Source organism: Dreissena polymorpha, chromosome 4 (genome assembly GCF_020536995.1).
Source record: "Dreissena polymorpha isolate Duluth1 chromosome 4, UMN_Dpol_1.0, whole genome shotgun sequence".
Lineage (NCBI taxonomy): Eukaryota > Metazoa > Mollusca > Bivalvia > Myida > Dreissenidae > Dreissena > Dreissena polymorpha.
Genome location: NC_068358.1, coordinates 127066405 through 127081466, shown reverse-complemented (window position 1 = coordinate 127081466; position 15062 = coordinate 127066405). Strand labels below are relative to the sequence as shown.

At 36.1% G+C, this 15062-nt stretch overlaps 1 protein-coding gene and 1 long non-coding RNA gene across 3 annotated transcripts in view; one reads left to right on the top strand and one right to left on the bottom strand.

Annotated features, from left to right (window-relative positions):
- LOC127879406 (large neutral amino acids transporter small subunit 1-like) overlaps window positions 1-15062 on the bottom strand; it is a 32360-nt gene that overhangs the window by 10442 nt on the left and 6856 nt on the right. For both annotated transcript variants that reach the window (XM_052426190.1, XM_052426189.1), the window contains exons 3-9: window positions 10351-10476; window positions 8773-8872; window positions 5544-5588; window positions 4788-4911; window positions 3829-3932; window positions 2062-2158; window positions 328-477 (exon numbers count right to left, since the gene is read on the bottom strand). In XM_052426190.1, coding sequence (XP_052282150.1) covers window positions 328-477; window positions 2062-2158; window positions 3829-3932; window positions 4788-4911; window positions 5544-5588; window positions 8773-8872; window positions 10351-10476 — 746 coding nt within the window. The remainder of the gene's footprint in view (window positions 1-327; window positions 478-2061; window positions 2159-3828; window positions 3933-4787; window positions 4912-5543; window positions 5589-8772; window positions 8873-10350; window positions 10477-15062) is intronic.
- Window positions 3833-4982, top strand: LOC127879409 (uncharacterized). The gene is made up of 2 exons (XR_008049048.1): window positions 3833-3983; window positions 4744-4982. It is a non-coding gene; the product is annotated as an uncharacterized LOC127879409 (long non-coding RNA).

Genomic DNA, 15062 nt, shown 5'->3' with positions numbered 1-15062 from the left:
AATTGATTATATACAGATTCAAGCTATATGCAGAGGAGCTGATCTTTGATTTTTTTAACTCGGTTGACAAAATAAAGCTTGGTGCAATTTTATGTAAACATAATTGAAACATGTGAAAAGATTTAAAATTCATTTAATTAATTGCTATAATAAAATACACTAAAAGGCATTGTATTTAACATATGATGATAAACAGCCGACCTATCAAGTCTTACAGTATGCATTTGTTCTTGCATCTCAGAATTTTCTGACACTTTTTTTACAGGAATATTTTGTGTTTCTGATTTCATAAGAGTAATTACGGTACACTTAAGCCCTGTTTATCACCTTGATGGGCCTTGGAAGATCAGGTTCCTTGTAACGCAGGTAGACATGACTGGCAAAGGTCATTACAAGGATGGACGCAAACCCGAAGCCTTCCATCTCAATCAGGTAAAAGATATCACCGCTGTTTTGGAATATCAATGTCAACACCAGCTGCAAATGATATAAATTGTTGTATATAAACAAGTTCCTTGTTAATATATTTCTCAAGGGTGAGATTTTTTTAAATGCCATAGTCTCTCTCTGGGTGATAAAAACTCTTCACTAGTAAAAAGATCATGCAAAATAAACAAATATCAGCATTTCTTACATAATTATAGCATTAAAAATGAAGCCTTCAAGGGAATGAATTCCCACCCCTCTCACATGAGAGGGCATGGGTGTGATCTCTGCTATCTCTAGACAGGAAGGACTACATACAATTGTAAGGAGAGAGGGCATGGGTTTGATCTCAGCTATCTCTAGACAGGAAGGACTACATACAATTGTAAGGAGAGAGGGCATGGGTTTGATCTCAGCTATCTCTAGACAGGAAGGACTACATACAATTGTAAGGAGAGAGGGCATGGGTTTGATCTCAGCTATCTCTAGACAGGAAGGACTACATACAATTGTAAGGAAAGAGGGCATGGGTTTGATCTCAGCTATCTCTAGACAGGAAGGACTACATACAATTGTAAGGAAAGAGGGCATGGGTTTGATCTCAGCTATCTCTAGACAGGAAGGACTACATACAATTGTAAGGAAAGAGGGCATGGGTTTGATCTCAGCTATCTCTAGACAGGAAGGACTACATACAATTGTAAGGAAAGAGGGCATGGGTTTGATCTCAGCTATCTCTAGACAGGAAGGACTACATACAATTGTAAGGAGAGAGGACATGGGTCTGATCTCAGCAATCTCTAGACAGGAAGGACTACATACAATTGTAAGGAGAGAGGGCATGGGTTTGATCTCAGCTATCTCGAGACAGGAAGGACTACATACAATTGTAAGGAGAGAGGGCATGTGTTTGATCTTGGCTATCTCGAGACAGGAAGGACTACATACATTTGTAAGGAGAGAAGGCATGGGTGTGATCTCAGCTATCTCTAGACAGGAAGGACTACATACAATTGTAAGGAGATGGCATGGGTTTGATCTCAGCTATCTCTAGACAGGAAGGACTACATACAATTGTAAGGAGAGAGGACATGGGTTTGATCTCAGCTATCTCTAGACAGGAAGGGCTACATACAATTGTAAGGAGAGAGGGCATGGGTTTGATCTCAGCTATCTCTAGACAGGAAGGGCTACATACAATTGTAAGGAGAGAGGGCATGGGTTTGATCTCAGCTATCTCTAAGACAGGAAGGACTACATACAATTGTAAGGAGAGAGGGCATGGGTTTGATCTTGGCTATCTCGAGACAGGAAGGACTACATACATTTGTAAGGAGAGAAGGCATGGGTCTGATCTCAGCTATCTCTAGACAGGGGACTACATACAATTGTAAGGAGAGGGCATGGGTTTGATCTCATCTATCTCTAGACAGGAAGGACTACATAATTTGTAAGGAGAGAGGGCATGGGTGTGATCTCAGCTATCTCTAGACAGGAAGGGCTACATACAATTGTAAGGAAAGAGGGCATGGGTTTGATCTTGGCTATCTCTAGACAGGAAGGACTACATACAATTGTAAGGAGAGAGGACATGGGTTTGATCTCAGCTATCTCTAGACAGGAAGGACTACGTACAATTGTAAGGAGAGAGGGCATGGGTGTGAGTCGCTTGTAGTTGATCATGGAGACAAACTGAGGCAGATGTCCGTTGCCAGCACCAATGAAGAAAAGTCTGAAAAATAAGAAAGTATTTTAGTGCCTAAACATATGTTTTATTGTTTGACTCTTTATTCAATGATTCTTGGTATTCTTTAAAACACCACAAGAACAATACAGTTGTTCTTCGTCAACACTTCCAAAATTGCCAAGATAAACAGATTGTTCAATGAGAGAATCCATATTCAAACCTATTTGTACTCATTTTTCATTCAATTTGCTGGTATTGAAGATTACAACTTATTCCTATTCAATAGGCATATACTGAAGATTACTGAAATGCTAATTTCATGTATAACAAGACTACTGCCAAGCAATATATGTCCCCTACCAGCTCCACCATTGTCAGAATTTTTGTTTTTTTATTTGTTGCCATAGCAACCAGAATTTTGCGTGAAGGAACAAAATGATATGACATGCAAAATGTCCATATTGCCATCTATCCATGTTTCAAGTTAAGTTTCATGAAAAAATATGAAGAACTTTTTAAGTTATCGCAGGATCCAGAAAAGTGTGACAGACAGACTTACAGAGCGCAAACCATAAGTCCCCTCTGGTGAAACCAGTAGGGGACAAAAATATCTTACATCTTGGGACCAGCACAGACAAATCTCATAAGTCATATTCCTATAGTCAGTTGCTCCTTTCATCAATACTAGTTTACAGGCCTTTTTCATGTAAACTTTTGGGCCAAACTTTGCCATTACTAAATAACCACACTGTTTATTAGCAAGCCTAAAACTCTCCCAGTAAACCCTTTACATTCTGATACCCACTTTGACATGTTTGTAGTCCCATAGGAAATCAAATTAAATTTGGGACCTTTCTTCTTTGATTGAGTTTTTAAAGACTTAATTTTCAACCCTTAGATACTGATAAGCAGCAGACAGCATAAAACCTGAAAAGAGTGCGAGTTATTTGCAAGCTATTATAGTTTTAGGCTGGTTTTCACATAGCAATAGTCACTTTACTTCTGAGTGGCAAATGGCAGACATTGAAGAATCCACTAGATCGCTTGCATATGCGAGTGAAGTTGACGGTCGGGCATTTAAGTTTGTTAAATACTCGACCAACCGGGGGAGTGCTGTTTTTTTGAAGTTGAGAAATATAAATTCAGTTCCAGAACTCCTGCCACATCGATACAAAATGCGAACAATTTTTTGAATGAACAAAAAATAGGTTTAGTACACAAAGAAACTGCACTTTCGTTTTGACAATGAAAAATGACGTCACGGGCACAGTAAAAATAATTCTCGAAATCTGCTGCGCTCTTTTCGTAGATGTCAGTGCTCTGAGCTAATCGATAAAAAGTATTAAAAAAAAACAGTTAAATATATTGGTCATTCCGTGAAGAATAAAATTTCATTTTAATGTAAATATCAATAAAAAATAATACATGACTGGTTAATTTTAAGTCTTCTTATATTTAAGTAAAAATAAACAGAAACAATAATTATTAACAAAGACCTAGAATGTATTTGTTTAGTGTCACTATGTTACGTCGGTTAAAAAGGTTCTGGTTGATCATAACTATAAATATAGATATTTATTTTTTTTTAATGCAGGGCGAGTAGATTAAAGTGAAGGGCGAGTGGATTGTCAGGCCTACTCGCCCTGCAGGGCGAGTGGCTCTGGAAAAATTCTTCAATGCCTGAATGGTGACAGTATTCACACCACTGCTAGTACCTTGACATGGAAAGGGCTGTTCCATTCATTGTGCCGCTTACAGATATGGCAATCAGGATTGGCATGACCCACTTCAGGGGTCCAAGTGTCTGATCAGCAAATGTCTGCAGAAAGGATCACGTACATTTGCACATACATTCACCAACTTTATTCAGGTAAGTACATACACTTATGTTGTTTGGCAAGTTTTGTTGATAGGGATCAACACTTTGAAATTTTTAAATGCTTCTAGTGATAAAACATCTGGTAAAGAATTTTACTGCTTATCTGCTAAACTTGGGTTAGTAGGCTAGCAAAAAATTTAGTATTCTTGCTATTAGACATGTAACAAACAATTCAACACGATAATATCACAATATTGGCTGTAAATATAATACATCTAGCAACAACCACAGTAGTGTGAATTAAAAAAAAACAACCACAGTAGTGAATTAAACAGGTATTAATTCCACTAAGGACATATCACATCCTCCATGGGCCAAAAGTTCATTTACTGGATCCTTTTACCTCTCTAAAATACCAATTTTGACTACAATATTTTTTTATCTGGTATTTTGTGATATCCAATATATCAAATATAACAAACCCTACTTTTGTTCATGTAAATCAATACTTTTTCCCCCTTTTTTACAACTTTCATAAACAAATCCAGTTTCACAGAGATAATCGCGCCAGCATTCAACATCAAATGAGTGGCGAAAGAGTGCTATGACAAAACTTGAGTTGTGCGACAAACAACAACATCAAAGTTTACAGCCTTGCCCAGCTTTATATATAAACTGTCAATATTTGAGCCTCGTTCTGAGAAAGAAAGTCTTAATGCATGTGCGAAAAGTGTCGTCCCAGATTAGCCTGTGCAGTCCTAGATGGAATTTCGCTATACCATAAAACATTCATTTAACCCCTTTTTCACAGAGGGAGACTCAATCTTTTAATGTCCAAACTGAGTGATGTGTTACCACAGCGACAGCAGGTGAGGAAAGCATCTGGAGAGGGGAAAGCACTCCGAGGTAGGCGACGTTGGCCAGCAGGTACACGCAGATCACCAGTGTCATGGAGATGAAGATGGCCAGCGGCAGGTTTCTGCATAATCAACACCAGATTTATGTTATTCTTAGTACTAAAATATAGTCTATAAATCTAGACGATCAGAATGATTTATGTTAGTATTATTACTGAAATGTAGTCTATAAAGAAATTGTAGTCTTAGTACTGAAATGGAGTTTATAAAATAATTATCAAACAGATAGTAGGCTTGATTTTGCTATCACCTTAGGGCAGGATATCCCCCATCCCCATTTACTGGGTTCACCAAAACTCTTCGTTATTGAACAGATCCTTTATGTTAAGAATTATTTGTGAAGAAATATCAAAGGAAGAAATCATCTAAAAGGAAATCACTTTTATTGTTAGCAAAATACATACAACTCAATTTGTTGGATGAATTTTGTAATGCTAAAGAAATTCCAAAGCATTAATAAACAAGTAAATATGTTGAATTGATATCCCCGCCACATACAATTTGTTGAGGGATTTTGTTCACAATTTTAGAAAGTTCGCAACTAATTTTTTCACAATTATGAACAGTTCTTGACTCATTTTTTCACAAAATGGGGGGCCAAGGCCACTTCACAAAAACAGGCAAAAAAGCCCTGAACACATCAGCATCATATGATTCTTCAAAGAATAAAGCACTGAAGTGCAGTTTGTCTCACCTTACAGGGTTGACCATTTCATCCACAAGGAAATTCAGGTAACTCCTGAAATGTACTTAATATCAGACATCTGGAGGAGACATTAACATTAATAAAGTTATATGTCCTGTTCACAAAGATAAGCAAATTACTTTAATTTAGAAAAAAATTAATAACAGATTTTCAGCAAAAACTTGTGTCACTTACAATGTGTTTCAAATACACAACCAAATACATAAGCTTGAATGGTCAAATGGTTTTCAAATATTGTTTAAATGTAAAAAGTCTCCTGTTTGAATCAAATTAGGGAAATTGTTAATACATTTTTTAAATGTTATAATTATTTGAATGTACATCTTGAACTAGTTGCAGAGACAAAGTAACTAGCTGGAATCTGCTAATTTGTAAATCATGTACGCTACATGAACATGTTGTAAATCTGTAATTATTAACCAATATGATACAATTGGTTTTGAATACAAACAAGGGCTGTTTGTAAAACATGCATGCCCCCCATATAGGCTGTCAGTTGTAGTCGCAGCCATTGTGTGAATATGTTTTTTGTCACTGTGACATTGACCATTGACCTAGTGACCTGAAAATCAATAGGGGTCATCTGCCAGTCATGATCAATGTACCTATGAAGTTTCATGATCCTAGGCCTTATTATTCTTGAGTCATAATCAGGAAACCATTTTACTGTTTCGAGTCATTGTGATCTTGACCTTTGACCTAGTGACCTGAAAATAATAGGGGTCATCTGCCAGTCATGATCAATGAACCTATGAAGTTTCATGATCCTAGGTGTAAGCATTCTTGAGTTATCATCCGGAAACCATTTTACCATTTTGAGTCACTGTGACCTTAACCTTTGACCTAGTGACCTGAAAATCAATAGGGGTCATCTGCCAGTCATGATCAATGTTCCTATGAAGTGTCATGATCCTAGGCCTAAGCGTTCTTGAGTTATCATCCAGAAACCATCTGGTGGACGGACCAACATGAGTAAAAACAATATACCCCCTCTTCTTCGAAGGGGGGCATAATAAATGCATTATCAGGGCTCTCACTGAAAAATATGTGGCTTTTGGAATCATTCTTGCCCATTTTTATAAACCAACACCTTTTTTAATGACAATGAGCCACTGCAGCCAGTTATTTAAAGCAAATTTAATTCTTACAGCATCACACCATGTATGAGGACAGATGCTGACACAACTATTCAAGCCGTACTTGTTGACAGTGTTTTCATAATTATGTATCTTCACACTTGGAAAATCCCCATAAAGGTTTTAAACATTGGGGATTTTGTAACGAAGAATCTAAATAGTTTTCACAATTTACTTTGCCGAATTCAATATTTAAACACCACTTTTAAAACATCGTCTCATTTGGCGGTTATTGCGATAGGCAGCAAGAAGCCTGATAATAGTATTGAGAAATGCATGTAAATCACATGTTGAATGCATGCTACTGATAGAATGACACAATACCGGTGCATGTTTTGGCCTTGAATGAAAGATAACAATTACATGCAAGACCTGCTTTAAAAGATAGATTTGAATGATATCTGGAAAAGCAATCCATTATTTTCGATAACAATCAACTGATAAATTAATGCTTTTGATTTAATTACAGAATGCATGTTTATGGCTTGGGATAAATAATACAACCCAATTTTACATGCAAGACCTGTGTAACATGACAGACTTATATGAGATCTAAAAAGAATCTTTTTATATAAATGACTTTGGCCACTATCCAATTTTTTTTATTCATAACACAATTTTAATTTACATATTACCAACAAAAATATAAACAAATATAAAAAATAAAATATAAACAATCTCTTTGAAATTGGCAAAGTATTACTATTTTGTTAGTATCAACCATAAAGCATCTTCTGCCCATGTCATTGCTGGTGATACTTCAGGAGTGAATCATGGGAATACATTATCAGTGTTAACCAAGCATCAAATGTTGAATAAAGTGCATGGAAATACCACCAGTATGATAGTCAATATAATAATTTGTTTTCACCTAACACATCATTTTATAGTAAAAGGTATCAACCCTGCTGGCTTCACATTGAAATACATGGTGTCTGACGAGAAAAACAATGTGTCTGTGCAAAAAAGCAATTTATAAGTGTATCAGACCATTTCCTATAAACTATGATATATAGGCAACTGGCAACACCAAAGTAACTCAATAGACACATGTAACAGTATGCAGGTACATGGGATAAAAACACTTGCACAAGTTATAAACAAGGGACAAAATTGTCACAAAACCAGGTTTTCATTGTGAAAAAAAATCTGATAAAGGGAGACAACTCAAACTGAACTTTTGAAAGGAACAAACAAAATTAACCCCCTTTGTAAGTTTGTTTTAAAATAAATCTATTTTTAGTCGTGGCGACCTTGACATTGGAGATATTGACGCGATTCTTTCGTGCGACACACCGTACCATGATGGTGAACAAATGTGCCAAATGATTTTAAAATCTCATAATGAATGACATAGTTATAGCCCAGACAAGCTCATTTATGGCTATTTTTTACCTTTGAACTCAAAGTGTGACCTTGACCTTCGAGATATTGACGTAATTTTTTCGCGCGACACACCGTCTAATGATGGTTAACAAATGTGCCAAATGATTTTAAAATCTCACAATGAACGACAAAGTTATGGCCCGGACAAGCTTGTTCCGCCCGCCCGCCAGCCCGCCCGCATTCGCCAATCTAATAACCAGTTTTTTCCTTCGGAAAACCTGGTTAAAAACAATCATATAATATGATCAGCTCTCTTAGATAAATTTGAGTTCAATGGTCTGTATTTACGAATAAATATTTTCCCAATATCCTACCTATGTGACAGAATTTGTATGGTTGCCGTATCAGTTAACAAATAAACAATTGAACATTATCTGTTTCCAATAAAACAATTCGTTTGATGAGCAATAACCTCAAAGAAAGCCAACTAAAAGATCAAAATGTATGCTCTCATCAAATTTTGATTCTCACATATGTTAACAAGGAAATAGTGCACAGTTCCACAAAAAGAGCGGAATGGAAAGAAATTGTGCACAGGCTTCTTTTACTTGATTTAACTCCATTTGCAAGAAAGAAATGTATGTAAGATTTTGTGTCATCATGTTAGAACATTGAAACATTAAACTTAAAAAAAAGACGAAATAAAGGCAAGAGGTGTAAAGGGTATATAACGTGAAGTGTTTGAGACGACCCACCATCCACTGTAAGCCCAGAACCCAGAGTAGAAGGACAGAGCGATGGCCCCCGCACTGGTGTCACTGTCTGCAAAGCTGTCTTGGAAGCTCTCCGTCTCACCTGCAACAGCAAGATATCTTCATGAGAACTGATACATAAGGTCAAGACCAAGGTCATAAATTATGTGTGGAATAGTGGGGTTTTTTACGGAATTTTTGTTATAATTATCTACAGGTATTGTTCTATTTTGCATGAGAAAGTGAATGTAGATAAAAACAAGAGCTGTCCGAGGACAGCGCGCTCGACTATTCGAGTGCTTGACAGTATAACGTAAGCCATCATGGGGAAATTGTTCATATTCAATAATTTATTAGACGATCTTTCAAAAATAAAAAAAAAGGAAAAAAAATAAAAATTTAATGGGGGGGGGTAGGGGGGGGGGGGTGATAGATAATGTGGGGTGTGGCCATTTATAAGATGATCTTTCAAAAATAAAAAAAAAAGGAAAAAAAAAAATTTTTGGGGGGGGGGGAGGTGGGGGGGCAGGGATTCTGGGTTGGGGCGTGGAGTTTTGTTTGGGTGGAATCCATTGTGGTATTCTGGTAAGTGTTGTTTTGTGAAAGTACTAATAAAATGTGATCACAAATAAAGAAGTTATGTCAATTTAAGCAAAATGTTAAATTATATAAGTTGAAAAGGGGCCATAATTCTGTCAAAATGCTTGATACAGTTGTCTGCTCTTGTTTATAGGTTGGGGTCATGTTGGTAAACAAGTATGCAAAATATAAAAGCAATATGTCAAAGGATATAGGAAATATTTGGGGTAGTACACAAACTATAACATAGATATATCAATAATATGCATATTCTAAGTATAAAAGGGGCAATAATTTTGTCAAAATGCTTGATACAGTTGTCTGCTCTTGTTTGTAGGTTGGGGTCATGATGGTAAACAAGTATGCAAAATATGAAAGCAATATGTCAAGGGACATTGAAAATATTCGGGGTAGTACACAAACTTTAACATTTGCTGCATATTCTAAGTGGAAAAGGGGCCATAATTATAAAAAAAATGCTTGATAGAGTTGTCTGCTCTTGTTTATAGGTTGGGGTCATGTTGGTAAACAAGTATGCAAAATATGAAAGCAATATGTCAAGGGACAATGAAAATAATTGGGGTAGAACGAAAACTTTAACATTTGCACGCTAACGCAGAGACAGACGCCGACGCCGGGGTGAGTAGGATAGCTCCACTATATATATTTCATATATAAAAGTTGAGCTAAAAATTATGCTTTGATGCACAATCTGCTGCCAATTACCAGAGCAATTGTTAGACTGGTGTGTGTGAAAAAAACATGTTTACAAGAGACACCGTGTGAATTTTAGAAAGAAAACAATGTTTTAAAAAGAATATTTTTAAACATGTTTTCATCTCAGATTATTTGGGGCTCATGAAAAACAAATTGTATGTTCATCTTATGCCTACTGAGGATTCACTGCCTTTTTATTAATGAATCAACTGCACAAAATTGCATAGTGTATACAGGTAAAAAAAAAAAATCCCTGCTGTTGTGAAACTGGTTCTATGAGCATACCTTTGGCAATGAAGTAGAAGCCTATAATGATGATGGTTGCCAATGCCACTAGTTTACTGATGGTAATCACAACCTGGACCTTGGTTGCCCACTTCACATTCACACAGTTTACAGCTATCAGGAGACCTGAAACCAAACCAAATGCAATATTAGACAAGTCAAGGCGTAAATAGAATTTAGAACACATCCTTACACTGTTGCTCCAGACAGGCCTCTGCAACTGCATACTCTGATGAGGAGTCATTGTTTTCCGCTAATAAAACCTTGAAAACCTTCCATGACTTTAAAGTGGATACAGAGGTAGTAAGAATAGTTAATCCCTTAATCGGGCCTTATAACAACAATACCCATTTTAGCAACTTAGCTAAAAAAGAGTGGCAGTGGGGCCCCCCTTCCATTTATATGCCTCATCTTTAAAAACGTGAGGCCCCCTTCCATTTTGATGTCCCACTCTTTTGTGTCCCTTTTCATTCGTCAATTTTCAAGTAAATACTGACATATCCAACAAGTTCTTCACTGCTATTTTCAACACTGTATCTATGGTGATTTGCTTAATGACATTAAAGTGTAAGTTCAAAGAGCATATTTATGATGATTTGCTTGATGTGTTCTAAAAGTTCAAATAGCCATCATGATTTAACAGATCAAGTAATTGCAGACTAAGCCAGATTAAATGCCCTAGTGCGCTGTTGCACAATGAATTATTTCCTGCAAAACAACGATCAAATGTAAAGGACCTGTATACCAAGTTCTCAATGGTGTACTAGACTACTAGATGATCATATACCAATCTTGATGCTTAAACATGGGGCAACAAGTTTGTCAAGAAAAAGAGAAGTTACATATAACATGGTCTTACCTTGATTTTTATTGTGAAGAGAATATGAAAGATACTAGTACTATAAATTTTACAATCATTTATGAAAGAAAACAACAGGTCTGGGTTACATAGAGAAGATTTATCCACTTTACAGTGTGCCATTTCTCATGTCAGCCATGTACTCATGATGTACCAGAGAATTATTTGCCTTTGTTCAACAAGTAAATCTCTTGCAAAGATAATGGAAATTTATTCAGCTGTGATATATCGATTACTGTTCAGTAGGCCTTCGACCATGAGCTAACCTCAGTCACCTCATGATGTAAGATTACCATCTCCATTAAAAGCATCTGTTGCTATCATTGGCAACCTATTTTTTTGTTTGGGGGGGGGGGGGGGGGGGGGGGGAGGGGGGGGGGAAAGATTCAAGAGATATAGCCATTACAGCGTGTGTGAGCTATCATTTTCTACCTTGTGGGCCTCCCTTGCACAAATTAGTTTTACCTCTCTTTGTTGTGAATATGTCACTACAAACTGTTCACAACCAAAATCTGGTGACTTTACACCAGCGATTTTTTTAGCCCAATTGGGGAACTTACCGGTACCGGCCCAATTGGGAAAAATTAGCTCGAAAAACCCTGAAATTGGGAAAATTCGCATTGTGAAGTCTTCATGTTTGGACATTAGTGTATTTGATTTTTCATCCCAAATACTTTAAAATTCATAACTTAGTGTTGTCAAGTTGTCAATATTCTATCTACATGTACCATAGAGCTGCATAGGGAAACTTACTAACTAAATCAGTGCTCCAGCTAGGCCTAAATTTGAGGGCGCCCCGCCCTGCCCTACCGAACCTCCGCCCTTCCCTCCTGAACCTCCGCCCTGCCCCCTCCCCCCCAAAAAATAAAATAAATTAAAAAATATATAAAAAAAAAATACATATGATAATAGATAAATCTCTTATTACATTACAAGTAACTAATTTATTTCTCATTGTAGACATTATATATTTAAATGGTTTAAACTTTAATAATAATGGGAATAATATATTCTAACAATTATTAATTACATATAAATTAACATGCATGCGGAAACATTCCAGAAAAGCATGCGCACTCGAAAGTGCCCTTTTGACAAAATTTTGCGCCTCAAAAGTGCCCTTTTGGCAAAAAAGCCACCCTGCCCTTTTTAAATCCTAGCTGGAGCACTGCTCAATGTTGCATTTTATTGATAAAACAGAACTTTGAATGTATCTTTTAGTTACAAACCAGTGTTTTTTTCGTTTAACATTTACCAATTATTGTTATCATATGGATTGTGTGCTTGCTAAAATATATTTTTGTACATAATTGGTATGTCAGATTGTCAGTAAATATACATGTATATGCCTAACAATTAATTAAAGTCGCCTTAAGTGTACTTGGGACATCACTCGTAATTACTTTTGGGAAAATACTCGAACGTATCGAATTCTGAGATTTAAGTCCATTTTTTTAAACCAGGAGTACAACCGCAACTAGATAGTAGATCATTATTCTTAAACTTCAATACGAAAAATATGAGTGGTCAAAAAGCTTAAGTTAACTGTTAAGGGAATTAAGTTTCTGCAAACAGGTACAATTATGTTGTGATGTCAAATTATTACTATTAAACATATTTTTAAAATCTTGAAATAAAAAAATTATGTTTATGATGAAATGATTCACATGTTTTTTACTTTAGATGTCATCAAGTCAGAGATAAAATGGATTGCATGAGTCAACATGTGTGTGAACTGCAATCTGCTATTTATCATGTTATTTTGCTGATATAAAAAGGTATCTTCTTAAACTGAAATCACAAGGCAACACACAGATCACAGTGGTGCACAACATGAAGCCCTTTAAAGGCATCATGCACAGCGCCTGGCCTTTGCTTGTCACAGCTGTCCTGAATTTGCAGACTTACAATGGAAAGTGTGGGAACAGGGCAGATAACATTATGCTATATATGTCAACATGGAATGATATTTTAAACATGCAACAAGAACTGGAAGTAGATGTGCAGTTTCTCACATGCATTTTTCCCATACATGTAACTGCAATGGAAATGTATAGACTGAACAATGTCACTATTACAAATAAATGAAATAATTGTTTTTTTCATAATTCCATAATGTTTGCTACTGAACTATGACTGTTAGTACACTTTATATACAATACTAAAAGTTACAGTTTTTAGTTAACAAAAAAATAATTTCAATTAAAAAACCTACAAACTTTGGTAATTCAATATATTAATGTCAAGGTTTATTTTCAACAATCAAACATGTATTTTTATTCAACCTTAGTGTTCAACCTTGAAAATAAAGATTGTAAACAAAATACAACTGACAGATCAAACCAAATATATCTTGGTTGCATGCCAACTGGAATTACGCCATAAGATCTAGCTTTCAAGTCTTAAACAGCAGTCATTGTAAATGACTTCCAATACAATAATACATTATCTGACCCATAATTGGAGCACAAAACAGCTGCTTGTGTACCCCTCCCCAAGCACAATATCAAAATGTGTATATATCATTTTAAGTCAATCATTGATAATCAGAAGATCTTACATATTATGGACTTATAAAACACTATGTTCTTTGGCTGTATTCAAAAAGGCTTTAAAACCCTTGAATAAAACTTTTGTCTCAAGGCTATTTAAAAGCATTTACAAAAAAAATACATGAACAATAGATTCAAGAGTACACAAACTGTACAGTCATTTTCAAAATGGATTGCATCATCATATAAAATTTTACTTCAGACAGAAATAAATATAATCCTTGAAGAGTCTGTTATCTTAAGTTGCATTATAAAGTGGCATTATTTTGTCTAAATGTATCTGACGATTTTATTATAAAGCAGGTTTTGATTAACAAACAAGAATATCAGTGAAACTGATGGATGCTCCCCGATGATGCGCCTTGTCAATCTACATGAATGTTTTAATAACCACCTATATTATTAGCCTCGGTGACCTTGACCCCAGTGACCTCAAACCTCATTTAAAGGTAGAGGTCCATGCAAGATGCCTACATGCCAAATATGAAAGAGATCGGTAAAGAATTGAAGGTGCTATGAGAAACTGTAACAAAAGTGTGAAGGAAAAATTTATTATTAGCCTCAGTGACCTTGACCACAGTGACATCAAACCTCATCAAAAGGTAGAGGTCCATGCAAGGTACCTACATGCCAAATATGAAAGAGATCGGTAAATAATTGAAGGTGCTATGAGAAACTGTAACAAGTCTATTATTAGCCTTGGTGACCTTGACCCCAGTGACCTCAAACGTCACCAAAAGGTAGAGGTCCATGCAAGGTATCTACATGCCAAATATGAAAGAGATCGGTAAAGTATTGAAGGTGCTATGAGAAACTGTAACAAGTCTATTATTAGCCTTGGTGACCTTGACCCCAGTGACCTCAAACGTCATCAAAAGGTAGAGGTCCATGCAAGGTATCTACATGCCAAATATGAAAGAGATTGGTAAAGTATTGAAGGTGCTATGAGAAACTGTAACAAGTCTATTATAAGCCTTGGTAACCTTGACCCCAGTGACCTCAAACGTCATCAAAAGGTAGAGGTCCATGCAAGGTATCTACATGCCAAATATGAAAGAGATCGGTAAAGTATTGAAGGTGCTATGAGAAACTGTAACAAAAGTGTGACCGTACGGAAGTACGGAAGTGCGGAAGGACAAACTGGCAACTATATGCTCCCCATATATATATATATATATACATATATATATATTCAGTGTCCTACAAATCCATTGCCCGGGGGCTACCGAAATTTTTCATCGGGCTACTAAAATTTTCCAGCTGACGCCCGCCGGGCTACTATAAATCTATAAGAGCGGTAG